Source organism: Marmota flaviventris, chromosome 4 (assembly GCF_047511675.1).
Source record: "Marmota flaviventris isolate mMarFla1 chromosome 4, mMarFla1.hap1, whole genome shotgun sequence".
Taxonomy (NCBI): domain Eukaryota; kingdom Metazoa; phylum Chordata; class Mammalia; order Rodentia; family Sciuridae; genus Marmota; species Marmota flaviventris.
In genome coordinates, this window is record NC_092501.1 from 1,103,327 (window position 1) to 1,119,030 (window position 15,704).

At 60.2% G+C, this 15,704-nt stretch overlaps 1 protein-coding gene across 1 annotated transcript in view; it reads left to right on the forward strand.

Moving 5' to 3' along the window:
• The window catches only part of Cfap46 (cilia and flagella associated protein 46), an 82,488-nt gene that overhangs the window by 36,321 nt on the left and 30,463 nt on the right, over window positions 1-15,704 (forward strand). The window contains exons 28-38 of the mRNA XM_071610803.1: window positions 1,733-1,916; window positions 3,234-3,436; window positions 4,501-4,632; window positions 5,041-5,121; window positions 5,802-5,951; window positions 7,580-7,728; window positions 8,365-8,463; window positions 9,736-9,868; window positions 10,629-10,775; window positions 13,966-14,166; window positions 14,272-14,378. Of these exons, the coding sequence (XP_071466904.1) occupies window positions 1,733-1,916; window positions 3,234-3,436; window positions 4,501-4,632; window positions 5,041-5,121; window positions 5,802-5,951; window positions 7,580-7,728; window positions 8,365-8,463; window positions 9,736-9,868; window positions 10,629-10,775; window positions 13,966-14,166; window positions 14,272-14,378 (1,586 nt within the window). The remainder of the gene's footprint in view (window positions 1-1,732; window positions 1,917-3,233; window positions 3,437-4,500; window positions 4,633-5,040; window positions 5,122-5,801; window positions 5,952-7,579; window positions 7,729-8,364; window positions 8,464-9,735; window positions 9,869-10,628; window positions 10,776-13,965; window positions 14,167-14,271; window positions 14,379-15,704) is intronic.

Sequence of the window (15,704 nt, forward strand, 5' to 3'; positions counted from 1 at the left end):
CTCCTGCAGCAGAACTCTGGGAAGTGCCTTGCTCCACCCTACGCCTTTACTCCACCTGCAGGACCACACACACCTGCCCCTGTCATCTGACCCTCCCCCACCCCACACCTGCAAGACCACACACACCTGCCCCTGGCATCTGACCCTCCCCCACCCCACACCTGCAAGACCACACACACCTGCCCCTGGCATCTGACCCTCCCCCACCCCACACCTGCAAGACCACACACACCTGCCCCTGGCATCTGACCCTCCCCCACCCCACACCTGCAGGACCACACACACCTGCCCCTGGCATCTGACCCTCCCCCACCCCACACCTGCAGGACCACACACACCTGCCCCTGTCATCTGACCCTCCCCCACCCCACACCTGCAAGACCACACACACCTGCCCCTGGCATCTGACCCTCCCCCACCCCACACCTGCAAGACCACACACACCTGCCCCTGGCATCTGACCCTCCCCCACCCCACACCTGCAGGACCACACACACCTGCCCCTGGCATCTGACCCTCCCCCACCCCACACCTGCAGGACCACACACACCTGCCCCTGGCATCTGACCCTCCCCCACCCCACACCTGCAGGACCACACACACCTGCCCCTGGCATCTGACCCTCCCCCACCCCACACCTGCAAGACCACACACACCTGCCCCTGGCATCTGACCCTCCCCCACCCCACACCTGCAAGACCACACACACCTGCCCCTGGCATCTGACCCTCCCCCACCCCACACCTGCAAGACCACACACACCTATCCCTGGCATCTGACCCTCCCCATTGTCCACCTGCAGGACCACACATACCTACCCCTGGTCTGTGGTGTTACTCTACCATCACACACACCCAGGATGCACTGTCACTTTCCACCCTGGCCATGGAATTCATTGTCACCCCATGTGAGCAATTGTTCCTACCTAGTCCTTCTATCTGGTCCACTCCAATTTTTTCTCAGCTGCCCTCTGTGCTCTCCTGTCACTTGCTGTGGCCTAGCCCAGGCCTGCCACCTACTGCCCAATCAGCCTTTTCTTAGCTTGGCACAGGCCTCCCACCCCTGTTTGGAGTGCTCTCTTGGACACGCTCCCTGGCCTTCACTCATGCCCTCTTGATGACGCCTGTCCCTGGTGCCCATTGCCCCATCCTGAGAGCTGTGCACCCCAGTGGATGGCCGGCCCCCCAGCCAGGCGCCCGTGTGTCCACGCTCCACACCCGTGAGGGTGACTCCTGGGTGCCTGGCTGGCATTGCCCTCCCACGGGCCTTGTGGAATGAATACATGGGCACAGGTGGGTGCTCAGAGAATGCAGATCACGGGCAGCACAGCTGCAGATGTGAGTGATGCTGTTGGCTGGGCCATGGCAGAGGGCAAGGAGCCCTGGGGGAGCAGCTGTGTGCAGGCAAGATCACTGCCGCCAGATGGAGCTCAGGGCAGGGTGCTGCTGAGCCCTGTGGGGCCAGCCACACAGCTGCCATCGAGCAGAGGTCATGGGCCCAGTGTTGTGCCAGGCCTTAGTCTGTGCACGTTCTCCTGCCACACACTGTCCATTCTGGAGCCACAAAACAAGTCTCAGTGGAAGAGGTCTCTGTGGTGACCGCAGCAGAATGAGTGTCAGGTGGTCCTCACAGTGACCGTTCCAGGCCGTCGGCTGGTTCTTCCCTGCCAGTTTCCCACATGCTGGACCAGCAGTGTCGCACCTTTAGCCTGCTGTTCTGTCTCATCCCAAAGAAGCCGGAGAGTGAGTGGCAGAAGGTGGACTACATCCTGGAGTTCAGCCAGTGGCTCTGCTTCCATCAGTTTCCTCTCGAGGACGTGCTCCTCCACCTCAGCTGGGCCGTGGAGATCCTGATGCTCATGAAACCCACCAGGGGTGACTCGGAGCTGCAGCCTGAATGGAAGCCTGGGCTGGAAGGTGAGGGCGCCACGCCTGTCCGCCCTCCCTGCCCACGCCTCCCTGCTCTCCCCTCGGGGTGCCAGGTCCTGGTGCAGCCGTGCCCAGTCCTCACTTGGGGAACTTGGCTTCATGGTAAACACCAAGACCGTGCCCAGTGAAGGTCAGCTAGGAGATGGTCTGTGGGGGCAGGGGGGCCCTGACCACCGGTGACCATGCTCAGGGGAGGGGCAGGTGGCCTTGTCTCTCTGGGATCACAGACAGGCAGAGGTGCCATCCGCTCCTCGAGTCAGGAGGGCACCTCCTCTGCCCCACCATCCAGCCAGCTCCTGCCGGGCCTCTGGGTTCCTCCCCACGGGCTTCTAACTCCCAGGGCCCTGTCTGTGACGCGTGTGGGGGCCAAGGGGGGCTTTGGGTGAGGGAAGGTTTGCTGGGAGACACGGGGAGCCTTGTTCATAAACCCCACTGTCCGGGCACCAACCCAAGGACACTAGGGAACAGTTCCCTATGAGGAGTCCCAGGTCACCTTGCAGGCCTGCCATGACCCAACCTAAGCAGAAGGAGAGATGAGGCCCTAGACACATGTGCAGGGACACAGGTGCAGCCTACAGTCTCCCTGGTGCTGGCCTGGTCAGGGCCACTGGCCTAGTGGCCACAGGCCTGAGCCTGCTGTCAGAATGGGCAGTTCTTCTCAGAGACCCCAGGCCATGAGGGAAGCGGTCAGGACCGCAAGGAAAGCCGCAACTGTGGCTACCTGAAGGAGCCCTGAGTCCAGCCCAGGGATGCTTCCCCAGTGAGCTGAGATGCACAGCGCTGCTACAGGGAGAGGTGAAGGGTGGCAGGCCTCAGCCTCGACAGAGGGAGTGTCTTTCAGCAAGAGCAGCCCCAGGCCCAGGGCAGCTTGGCCCCAGGCTGTGTCCCAGGCAGCAGGCATGGGGTTGGCTGGCTCAGGCCGGGTTTTAGACACCTTCTGCTGCCTGCGACTTGCACAAGCCAGGGCCCCAGACCCCCACCCACCAGCCAGAGAAACCTCTGCAGCTGGCATATGGCCCTGCCTCGGCTAGCCTGACAGCAGACCCCAGGGCTGCAGGACACCAGCCAGGCACGGGAGTCAGGAGTCTCCTGCGTCTCCAGGCCCGTGAGAGGGTCAGGACACTGGGGAGCAGTCGGCTCTGATGAGCCTCCACAGGGGGGCGCCACCTGAAGGCCTGGTGGAGGGCAGGTTGCTGGGCAGGTTGCTGGGCAGGAGCCAGCGAGTAGGAGGCAGGAGAGGGGCGGCCCCTGGCCCACAGCACCCCATGTCTGGAGGTGCACTCAGCCCAGGCACCTTGTTTGCAGGGGAGTGCACCTCCATTCAGACCCCAGCAGAAGACGCTGCGACCCAGGAGGAGCCGGTCTCCTGGGAGCAGCCATGGAATGTGAAGCAGCTGGAAGCGCTGGCCCGCGTGCATATCCTGCGGGCGCTGATAGAGACCCCCAGCTCCACCCACTACCAGGACGACTGCCTCGCGGCCTACACCTTCCTCAGGCACATCTGGCAGGTGCTTGGCATGCGTTTCTGGGCCACAGTGCCGGCCATGCTTGCTGCTTCCTTGGGAATCTTCCTGGGACTCTCCAAAGGTCCTGGACAGGGCAGACCCCGCTCTGGTGACCCATGTCCGTCCCCTGAGAGACACCTTGCTGGCACTGTTCTGGCCTGGTGTGCTCCCTGGGCCCCTCTGAGCCAGCCCCTGCTGCTCCCCAAACCCACCCCAGCCCTGTTTGCCCAGCCTGTGCCCACAGTGTTCCATCTGAGGCCACCCACAGAGCAGCCTAGTCTTCCTGTCAATAGCTGTGTCTTCTGGAACCTTCTTCTGACCCCACCCCCAGCCATGAAGGGCCACCTCTGCCTTTCTCCTCCACGGCTCCCTGTGGGGACCAGAGGCAGCTCTGGCTGGTCTCCAGCCCTTGGGGACTGCCCACGTGTGACTGTCCCAGGACCTGTGGGCAGTGTCCACCAGGACAGGCCAGTTTCCTGAGAACAAGTGACCCTAGAGCCCCCAGCAGGGTGGAGGAACAAGGGGGCCCCTCAGCTACAGGAAGGACTTTGGAGTCTACCTATCCCCAGCTCTCCAAGCCCAGCCTCCAGTGATGCCACCATCACCACACGTCTGCACTAAGGACCCATGGAGGGGAAAGGCCCCTCAAGGGCCAGCTGTGCCTTCCTTGCTGGCCACCCAAGTCCTATCTGGAATATGTGCCTCTGTCCCAGCAGCCCCTATCCATTGAGTGTCCTGGGGGAAGCCACCATTGCCCTGGCCCAGGCCTGGCCACCAGGAGGGAGATTCTGGGGGATGGCAAGATTTGTCCACAGGAAGCCTCAGTGTGAGGATGTCCGGCTGCACCTACAGTGGGGAAGTACCCCTGGGGGACACCCGTGTGCTCACAGGCCTGGGTCACATAGCCGTTGGGGGCCCAGCCCTCCCGGAGGCTCAGCTCTGCAGCGGCTCCCCAGCCTGACCCTAGCAGAGCAGCACCCTCAGAGCCAGGGCCCCTCCACCTGGGGCAGGGGGGTGGGCACAGCCCTGCTTCTAATACTGCCAACCTGGACTTTGTCTTTCCACAGGTTTCTTTGTTGACAGCCGGAAAATCATTTCTAGAAAATAGAATTCTAGTAGCAGCCAGTTCGTATATGTCATTGTCTAAAAAAGAGAAGGAGAAAGGAAAAGAGAAGGGGAAGGAGAAGGAGAAGGAGAAAGTCAAGGAGAAGGAGAAGGAGAAGGAGACGGGGAAGGAGGAGAAGGAGAAGGAGAAGGAGGAGAAGAAGGGGAAGGAGGAGAAGGGGAAGGAGGAGAAGGGGAAGGAGGAGAAGGAGGAGAAGAAGGGGAAGGAGGAGAAGGAGAAGGGGAAGGAGGAGAAGGAGGAGAAGAAGGGGAAGGAGGAGAAGGAGAAGGGGAAGGAGGAGAAGGAGAAGGGGAAGGAGGAGAAGGAGAAGGAGAAGGAGAAGGAGAAGGGGAAGGAGGAGAAGGAGAAGGTCAAGGAGAAGGGGAAGGAGGAGAAGGAGAAGGTCAAAGAGAAGGAGAAGGGGAAGGAGGAGAAGGAGAAGGTCAAGGAGAAGGGGAAGGAGGAGAAGGAGAAGGTCAAAGAGAAGGAGAAGGGGAAGGAGGAGAAGGAGAAGGTCAAGGAGAAGGAGAAGGTCAAGGAGAAGGGGAAGGAGGAGAAGGAGAAGATCAAGGATGGGAAGCAGGTGAGGGTGCCTTCTCTCTCAGACATGGCCTCCCCAGAGACAGAGGCAAGGCCCCACAGCCTCCCAGCCTCCCTGGTACTCCCAGTGGGGTCTGCAACCTCCTCTGTGTTGGACAATGGAGACAGTGACATGCTTCACCCAGGGTGACAGTAACCCTGTTCCCTGATGAGCCCAATAAACAGCAGCCCAGAGGCCAGGGAGGTGGGGACCAGTGAGAAGAGCAGTGCTTCACCTAGGAAGCCGCTGGTGCACATGGGACATTTCATCCTAAAATACTGGCTCCTCCCTGGGTCAAAGCAGATCTGACACATTGCATGTGGCTGGAAGTTCAGTAGGCGCCAGCCCGAAGGTGTGAGCTCATGCCCAGCCTGGCGGCCTGGGCTGCAGAGCCTGGGTGGCCCAGGCAGAACCTGTGCCGTGCGGGCCACAAGTGTCCCTGGTGTCCCTGGGCAGTGAGGTCGGAAGCTGCCTTGTGCACGGAAAGTCAGATGTGGCTCCAGCAGAGAAGCTGCAGAGGCGGAGGGCAGGCAGGGCGCCGTGTGCCTGGGCACCAGGGACGGCAGGTGTACACCCCCAGGGCTACGCAGAGGGTCACTGTCTGCCCTTGTCCTGGCGGGGCCATAGAGGCGTCTGTTTTGAACTTCATTCTTTCAAGCAAATCCGCATTCTCTCCTTTCCAGTCTCAGGCCTCGGCTCCCAACAAGCAGCTCGAGGACTTGCCAGCCAGTGCAGAAGAGTGGGCTTTCTACTCCTGCCCTGAGGAGCTACTGGCCGTGTTCAAGCAGGACAAAAGTGACTTCACCGTGAACCCCACCACGATCCAAAAGCCGGTAGGCAGGTGTGAGGGCAGTGAGGACTTCGCCCAGGGCAGTCCACCTGCTGGCCAGACAGCACCCGTCCACCAGGATGCCCTCCTCCCACACCCCACCGGGGACACGTGCCCACACACCAGACACAGACCAGCTGCCTCAAGCACAGAGATCCCTGTCTGTAGGGGAAGTTCCTGCCTGCCTCCTCACCCAGCTCCACACCGTGGCCACACAGCCCCTCTCCCTGTCACGTCCCTCTTTAGGGACCCCAGGATTATGTCCTGGACACACCCTCCTCCTGGTCACACTCACAGCCCATCTTGGCCATGTGGTCTCCCAGGTCCTGGAGGAGGACCTTGTCTCTGGGCTGCAGTCCAGCCCACTTTGTCTGCCCAGCTTGGGGCTTCATAGGAACTGAGGCATGGACTCATCACCTTTGGACTGGCTTCTTTCTGGGTTCATCTGTACTGCTGATCACAGTGGCCACTCCCCTCTGCCACAGAGCATCTGCCACAGTGAGCAGACATGGTCTGCTGGCCCTCTGTCCTGCTGGTGGACATGGTAGAGGTTCCAGTCCACGGCTGGCACATCTGGGAACACTGTTACAGGGGCCTCGGAGCCCACGTGTCTGAAAGGCATTCCTGCCTTCCAGAAGGTCTCCATAGCCCGTGGGAGTCCTCAACAATGGACAGGTACTGGCTGCCAAGTGGCTTGGGGATGCCTGTGCCTTCCTCCAGCCCCACCCACCATAGCCAGAGCTCTGTGGCCAGGTCCTCCCTCCTGAGACAATCCACGTGGTAGTGGTAGCGTCTGCACTGTGGGTAAGCAGGTGCTCTGGGAGCAGCAAGCTGGCCTACCTCAGGCGCTGGCCATTCACGTGCCCTCGTTTCACGTGTGCCACCTGGTGGTGAGCTCTGTGTACCCAGGATGTGGGAAGAAGACTGGTCGGGTCCTGGGAGGAAACCGTTGCCCATCCGTGAGCAGCAGGCTGCTCTGCCTGGGGCTTGCCTCCCGCCCTAGTGGGGTCTGTTCATGGAAAGGAAAACAAGTGGAGGAGCTGCAGGTATCCCCTTATGGAATTCGCAGAGGCCTCAGGTACCTCCCACCTCCACAGCACACCATCTGTGTGTCCCGACCTGCAGTGCCCCCGGCCTGGGCCTGTGCAAGCCGCAGGGCGGACAGGTGGGAGCCTCCAGCCCTCAGCTGCCCGTGAGCCTGGCCACTTCCCCGGGGCACCTTCTTCCAGACCTCAGCGCCTGCTGCTTTCTGCGCTCCACCAGCTCCCGTACGCAGATTTTAAACACAGGTCACTCAGTGCTTAGTTCCAAGCCACAGAACACAGCTGTCCACTTCCTAGGTCTGATTTTCAAGTGGTTGTATGTGTTCATGAAGAAATCCTGGTTTTGATGGGCCAGTAGAGTCCAGTGGGAAGAAGGGGAGCAGAGCGTGGATTTCATGGCTGAACACAGGAGTGGGTGTGCCCCTGGGAGGTCTCTAGCTGCTCTTGGGTGCTGATGCTTACTGGTCATTGCACAGGACAGAAGGAGAAGGGAGGGCCTGCTGACCCTGCGTGCCAGGCCCCTGCTCGGCCCCAGGAGGGAGGCTGCCACTGCTCCCCGCCTGTGACCGTGCTCGCTGTGTTTCTGCAGACGTACACTCTGTACTACCTGGACCTCCTGGTCACGGCCCTGCGGAAGATGTCTCTGCATGAGCTCACCGTCCCCGTCCTGCAGCTGGGCGTCCTCATCGCAGATGCAGTGGTGGAAAGCAAGAGCCTGGCAGACCTCTACCACCTTCGGTGGGTGCATCTGCCTTCTGTGCCTCCAGGGAAGCTGGCCACACTGAAGTGGCCAGGCTGAACACGTGCCCAAAGCAATGCAGAAACAATCTTTTGAAATGTGAATTCTAAGGCTGGGTATTTGTGTAAACAATGAATCCCGAGGTTTGTGATCTAGGCATGTCAAGACACTTGACGTAAAAATGGTGGAATGAGATTTCCACGTGATGCTAAGGAAGCGCACACTAGGGGTGGGGGGCACTGTGCCCTCGAGGAGCAGGAGAGGGAGGACGGGACAGACATGGCGATGGGGTGGAGGCCTGGACGCTCTCTCCTCTCTCCCAAAGGCTGCAGTCACTTCCACTGGAGAGTGTTTTAAAGAGACAGCTTTCTGTCGCACCTCTGTGCCTGGCCTTCCTTCAGAAGGTGACAGTGGTGGAAAATGACACAGGGAAGATAATGTGTGAGCAAGTGACGGAGCTTTGACAGTTTTTCCCCTGGTAATTTTGCTTAGCTTTAAAAATTATTGAAAACATTATCAAAGCATCTGCATCTTCTCCATCCACCAGATCACAAGGTTCACTTAGCCCAAGGGCTGCCTGCCCCCACTGACTGCAGCCTGTGTAACTGTCTCTTCTCCCATCCGTCTGCCCCCAGGCTTGCCCGAGTGTGCTGGGACCTGAGGTTGACCGCAGCGGCTGCCCACCACGAGGCGGTGGTCGGGCAGACGTACATCAGTGACATGGAGCAGGCAAGGTGCGTGCTACTCCCATGCAGTGGGGCACTCACTCCTGGGGGCTTGTACAGCCAGGGCCAGAGCTCCCCTACAGAGAAAGGCCAGGCAGGGGACTTCAGGCAGTCACATGGCCTGGAAGTCCTGGTGGGCAGCACCTACCGGGACAGCCGGGGGTGTGCACGCAGAAGTCAGGTGGACGCTCAGGAGGGCCTGGGAAAGCACCAGCATGGGTGCCAGCCCTGTCACTCCAGGTTCTAGAGGTCTGCAGAGGTCAGCTGTCCCACAGCTGGACCCACCAGGATCCAGACATCCCTGGGGAGTCGCTCTTTTCCTGCGATGATACATGGTTCTGGTGATGTACCTCATCAGCATAAAACACACTTTCCCCATGATATAAAACTCACACTGTTTTCCTTGAGGGAATCATGCTGTCCGCACCTTTCACTCTGCAGCCCACGGTGACAAGTGTCCGTGTCCAACATCACTTTTGCATTCTCGAGCTACATGATCCGTTTGTCCCGGCCTGACTGGCCTCTGCGAGCTGCCAAGCCTCCAGAAATGTGGGGGTGTCCCAGGGCTGGTCCTGGCTCAGCATCTCACAGTCCCCTGCTGACTTTGAGGTCTCAGCTGCGGAAGCCCTAGGTGGGGCAGCCCCTCCCCTCTGCGGTGGGCTCACTGGCCAGCTCCTGCTGTATATGATTTCATGCAGGACAAAGGGGGGGCTGTGGAACAGGGTGAGGTGTGCTCCGCTCGGTGATGCCAGAGGTGGGGGACCCCACTCTAGGCGCAGGTGGTCAGGAGACTCCTGGACGACTGGGAAGTGTCAAAGGTCCTGAAGGAAGGGACCTGTGTGGGCTGAGAGGTTGGGCAAGCCTGGGCTGAGCTCTTGAAGGCTAGTCCATTTTCTGAAGGACAGCTCTGGACATGCCATGCCGGGGGCTGGTAGTGAGTAGCAGGAGGCCGCCCAGGTGCTCCCTGTGGGCGCTGAGCCCCGGGGAGCGTAGTCTTTCTGCCTGGGGTGGCGGGAGACCTGCTTTGGGTGTGTAGAGACTGGGGTCTGCCATTAGACCTCTACATCAGGAGGTGTAGTTGTTTTGTGGAGAAAACAAGCCCAAGACACGAGTTTGGGAGCCAGACTGTGGCCAAATCCCAGGGACATTTTTAGTCTCTTTAAAAGTGTGGACTACAGCTTCTTGTGGCCGTTGCGATCGTCTCTGGGGTACTGATGAAAGTGGCTGTTGCCGTGAAAGTGGTCACCGCACTTCACCTGCTACATGTTCATCTCCCACCAGCTGCAGGAAGGAGATCGCATTGAGAAAGGAGAATAACAAGGAGCCCGTCCTGGAAGAAAGCCTGCCAGTGCTGACTGAGCCTGAGGCTCCGAGCCACCCAGGAGAGGTGAAGCCACTCGTAGCCCAAGACAAGGTAACCAAGTGCGAAGCCCAGTGTGCTGGTGACCTGGCCGCTGTCCTGCCTATGGAGGGCACCAGAGAGCCAGAATTCAGTTAAGTGCTTAGGGCGTGAACTCCTGTGGAAACCCAGAGACCTGATGGAATGTGGTCCTCCCTGGAACCCTGCCGGTCCTCAGGGAAGACAAGGTTCATGTGCACCCAGGCCAGCATGGAGCAAGTCTGCCAGGGGCCCGGGCAGCAAATGAGAGCAGGCAGGGAGGAGGGACTCCCCTGGAGCAGAGCACATCCTTGAGAAGCCCCTGCAGCCAGCTGGCCCCTCAAGGACCGCTGTCTGACTACCGGCTCCCCCCAGACCATCCGGCTCACCCCATAGCTTTGCCCAGGAGGGAAAGTCACGTTCCCAAACAGCAGCTCTTGCGTCAAGAGCCCTGGTTCCGAGGAATGCCAGGCTGGGGCACTGCTCAGAACCAGGGTCAGCACTTGAGGAAGGTGCCCGGGCCCTGGGGTTCAGAGCCTCCCAGCCAGTGGGGGATTTGGGTGGGCTGGAGGGAGAAAGTAAGACGAGACAGAGGTCCAGGTGGCAGCACTTGTCAGAGAAACAGGCAGCGCCCAGAGACCTGGGCTCTGAGCACAGGGGGACCGCGAGCGCCCCAAGGGCTGGTGCTGGAGAAGCCCCACAGAGCATGGCCTTTGTGCACCTGTGGCTTCATCTGGCCTCTATGCCTCGTTGGCCAGGGTGTGTCAGTGGGGTTCAGTACTGTGGTGTCTTACAGATTCTGAAGATAAACGGAGAGACCGGGAGGGGTCTGGATGGAACGTCCTACCCCCAGCTGTGGCTGCTCAAGGCCGAGGCTCTGCTGGAAATGAACCTGTACCAGCCTGCACGGCTGCTCCTGTCAGAGGCTTACCTGGCTTTCCAGGTAAGGAGCCCCCAGCTGTGGCCATCTGAGGCAGCTCCCTCCACCTGCACAGGTGAGATGCTTCTGGCTGGGACGTAGGCCTGTGCCCTCTGAGGCTGGTTTTGTGTCTTTCTGTGGAGGAAGACCCACACCACGCCTCACGGGACCCCTTCTCTGGGGAAGGCTCTTTTCTGTCCCTTGCCTGTCTTCCTGCAGCTTTCTTCAGTGCACTGACGGCAGTGTGTGAAAGTCCCTGTTTCTGCTCTCTCCTGTTTGTTCTGCTGCCCCTCTTGCTCTTCCCTGGGTTTCTGTGGCTACATAACTCTCCTTCACTTCTCAGGCTGTGCAGGGGGAGCCCTGGGTGGTGTCTCCTGCCAGACAGCATCTTTGTTCCAGAAGGCTGACTTCATTCAGGGCCGCTTGGCCCTGGCGGTTGTGGTCCAGTCTTGCCTTGCTTAATTGTGTCCTCACAGGGTCTGGGCTGCCCAGCTCCTGTGGCCTTGCTGGAGTCCCTAGGGGGCCCCTTGGAAGGGCTCCAATCAGTCTCCCAACGGGCTGCACAGCTCATCTCCCCGAGCTCAGGAACCCCGTGCTCCTCTCTACTGTGTGTGGAGAGACCCTGCTTTGCTCCAAGCAGCCACAAGTGGCCCTTGGGGCTCAACCCTGGCAGCCTCCTGCTCTGGATGCAATGGGTCTCTTCTGTGCTCTTGGTGCTGCTCCCACAGACAGCTGCCCCGTCCAAGTCAGGCTGGGGGAGCCCACTGGTACTCCCCTGCAGCTCAGTGGGCCCACCTTCCACCTGACTGCAGGTTGGGATGAAGCCCCAGAAGCAGGCCGCCTGTCACTTGTTTTGAAGAATTCCAGAAGAGAGTACTTAGATGTGATGACACCAAGAAAGCCTTGTCAGGCTCGGGTTCCATCTCATATAGTTAGGACAGATGTGTGGGGTGTCAGGAGGGGACAGGTGTGTGGGGTGTCAGGAGGGGACAGCTTGTGGGGATGTCAGGCAGGGTAAAGGTTGTGGGGGTGTCGGGCAGGGGAACAGGTGTGTGGGGTGTCAGGAAGGGACAGGTGTGTGGGGTTCCAGGAGGGAACAGCTTGTGGGGATGTCAGGCAGGGTAAAGGTTGTGGGGGTGTCGGGCAGGGGAACAGGTGTGTGGGTGTCAGGACAGATGTGTGGGGGTGTGAGGAAGGGGACAGGTATGTGGGGGTGTCAGGCAGGAGACAGGTGTGTGGGGGTGTCAGGCAGGGGACAGGTGGGGGGGTGTCTGGCAGGGAACAGGTAGGGGGTATCAGGCAGGGGACAGGTGGGGGGGTGTCTGGCAGGGAACAGGTAGGGGGTATCAGGCAGGGGACAGGTGGGGGGTGTCAGGCAGGGGATAGGTGGGGGTGTCAGGCAGGGAACAGGTGGTACGGGTGTCAGGCAGGGGACAGGTGAGGGGGTATCTGGCAGGGGATAGGTGGGGGTGTCAGGCAGGGGACAGGTGTGTGGGGGTGTCTGGCAGGGGACAGGTGGGGGGTATCAGGCAGGGGACAGGTGGGGGGTGTCAGGCAGGGAACAAGTGGGGGGTGTCAGGCAGGGGACAGGTGGTAGGGGTGTCAGGCAGAGAAAGGTGAGGGGTATCTAGCAGGGGACAGGTGTGTGGGGTGTCAGGCAGGTGACAGGGGGATATCAGGCAGGGGACAGGTGGTGGGGGTGTCAGGCAGGTGACAAGTGGGGGTTGTCAGGGGACAGGTGGGGGGTATCAGGCAGGGGACAGGTGGGGGTGTCAGGGGACAGGTGGGGGTGTCAGGCAGGGGACAGGTGGAGGGTGTCAGGCAGGGGACAGGTGGGGGTGTCAGGGGACAGGTGGGGGTGTCAGGGGACAGGTGGGGGTGTCAGGCAGGTAACAGGTGGGGGGTGTCAGAGGACAGGTGGGGGTGTCAGGCAGGGGACAGGTGGAGGGTGTCAGGCAGGGGACAGGTGGGGGTGTCAGGGGACAGGTGGGGGTGTCAGGGGACAGGTGGGGGGTATCAGGCAGGGGACAGGTGGGGGTGTCAGGGGACAGGTGGGGGTGTCAGGCAGGGGACAGGTGGAGGGTGTCAGGCAGGTAACAGGTGGGGGTGTCAGAGGACAGGTGGAGGGTGTCAGGCAGGTGACAAGTGGGGGTGTCAGGGGACAGGTGGGGGATATCAGGCAGGGGACAGGTGGGGGGTATCAGGCAGGGGACAGGTGGGGGTGTCAGGGGACAGGTGGGGGTGTCAGGGGACAGGTGGGGGTGTCAGGCAGGTAACAGGTGGGGGTGTCAGGGGACAGGTGTGTGCAGCTCCTGTGTTCTCCAAGCTGCACAGGACTCCACACTTCTCAGAAAGTGCTGCCCAGCACCAGGGGACGCAGCCTTCCTGCTCTGCTGAAGGGGTGCTGATGTCCAGGTGCTGTCCCCACTGGATTCTCCCTCCTGTTCTTACCATAAATCTCCCTCCTTTCTGGCATTTACCAGGCGGTCGGCAGGCCCACGGGGCAGTGAGGGCAAGGCTGGCCTCTGAGCTGCCTGAGCCTTTCTGGACACTGAGGAATGTCCAGGCCTAAACTCAGAGCCCTCTCCCCAAGCAGGAACCTGAAAAGAGGAGGGTCAGGCAGGGTCCAGCAGCTGCCCAGGAGTCTCAGGGAGCTGGCCTTCTCTGCCCAGATAGCACCCTACACACCTCGTCTCCGAGAGCCCCTCTGGTCCACACTCACATCTGAGCCTCGGGGGCCACGTGGTATCCATCAGGTACCCAAACTAAGTGATGCTAGGGCAAGAGGTGGGCATGCGTGGGAAGCAGGCCCAAAGCACCTCCACGAGAAGGCTCCAGACCTCAGGGCAGCAGGACAATGATCCTCAGCGGGGAACCCACAGCAGAGGAAGTCCTGCAGGAGAGGCACCTGCAGCTCTGCATGGGCTCTTGTCCAGGCTGGGAGGCAACCAGGCCAGGTAGTGACCACCTCTGTTGGCAGGCAGGAGTCACTCTGGAAAGCACTTCAGGGAACAGGATTTGGTCCTCAGCTTTGCAGGGCTGTGACAGTCCCCAAGCCCTTGAGCTAGGTTTTAACACATACAGAGGTCCTACTCCAAGGGCAAAGGTGGGGCCTCATCTCCAGCTGCCAGAGAAGTCCCAGGGTCACCTGTGTTCCCAGGGCCACCCAAGCCCACGCACACTTTCTCCTCTCTCCATACGTCTGTGTCCTTAGGAGCTCAATGATCCTTGTGCAGAATCACAGTGCCTGTTACTCCTGGCCCAGCTGGCCAACCAGGAGAAGAACCACGGACAAGCTAAGAGGATGATCGAGAAGGCCCAGTGCCTGGGCGGATGTGAGGAGTTTTGGTACAATTTGACCCTGACTCTGGCCGACGCCGTCTTGTCCTCAGAAGACAATGGGAGAGAAGCTGCGGTGAGAAGATGCAGGGTGCAGCAGCAGCCTTGGTGCCCGGCGAGGGGCGGCTCGGTCCCTGGCCCTGCTGAGCAGCACAGCGACACCATGGCTGGTTGTCCCCAGGCTTGCCGACTATATGAGAAGCTCATAGATGCCTTCAGCAACCTCCAGAAAGACAGGCCTAACCGAGTGCACACACTGAAGTTCTTCACCGTGGACCTGGAGGCCAGGTAGAGTGCCAGCTCCCACGAGGGCGCTGGCTACCTTCCTGCCTGGGCCACAATCCCTTTCTACACTCTCCAGGATCTCAAGGTCCCTGGGTTCTGCTTGCTCAGGGCCGCAGCCTGGCTTGGGGAGGTGCTGTGGGCAGAGTACGCAGGGGTGCTCCCTCCAGCTTGGGCGTGGGCTTCTCCCTGCCGCAGAAGCCTCTCTCAGGCTCAGCCAGTGGTGGTGGGCGACTGGAGCCTCCCTCTGTCTCTGAGCAGAATCATGGGCTCCACTTACGGGGTCTCTGTGAGAAGCCGCGGCTTCTGACTCACGGACCACAGCAGTGTGGATGCTCTTGGTTTTATCTGCTTCTGCTTGCTCTCCGTGCAGTGCTCACTGCAGCAGAAGGAGCTGCCCGCAGCTGTCCTGTGCATGCACCTGAGTCCCACTGGCAGTGTCCCTTCAGTCTAGTCTGAGACCTTTGGCAATGGTGTTCTGTTAACTCCTAAGTGACTTAGGGACATGTTTTTAGTTGCCAAATAGATATCATGTCTGAAGCAGGACTGTTAGTCTCACTTCATTGTGTCTGACCCAGGAATGGGACTGCATGACTTGCAGTGTGTGAGAAAGGCTGAAGGTGTTTGACCAAGTCTCCCTGTGCAGACACTGGAGAGAGAGAGCATCACCACGGTCCTGGGCTTTTGATTCTAGACAGAAACCTCAAAGCCAAATACCTGGCAGAACTATGTCCCCACAGGAGCATGAGCCCCTTCTGGCCCTGCAGATACATGAGCCCCCTCTGTCCCTGCAGATGCATGAGCCCTCTTTGTCCCCGCAGATGCATGAGCCCCCTCTGTCTCCACAGGAGTATGAGCCCCCTCTGTCTTCATAGGATAATGAGCCCCCTCTGTCTGTGTAGGATCATAAGCCTCCTCTGTCTCTGCAGGATCATGAGCCCCCTCTGTCCCCTCAGAAGCATGAGCCCCCTCTGTACCCACACATGCATGAGCCCCCTCTGTCCCCTCAGGACCATGATCCCCCTCTATCCCTGCAGGATCATGAGCCCCCTCTGACCCTGTAGGAGCATGAGCCCCCTCTGTCCCCACAGATGCATGAGCACCCTCTGTCTCCACAGGAGCATGAGCCCCTGCTGTCCCCGCAGGATCATGAGCCCCCTCTGTCCTCACAGGATCATGAGCCCCTACTGACCCTGCAGATACATGAGCCCCCTCTGTCCCCTCAGAAGCATGAACCCCCTCTGTACCCACACATGCATGAGCCCCCTTTGTCCTCTCAGGAGCATGATCCCCCTCTATCCCCGCAGGATCATGAGCCCCCTCTGACCCTGT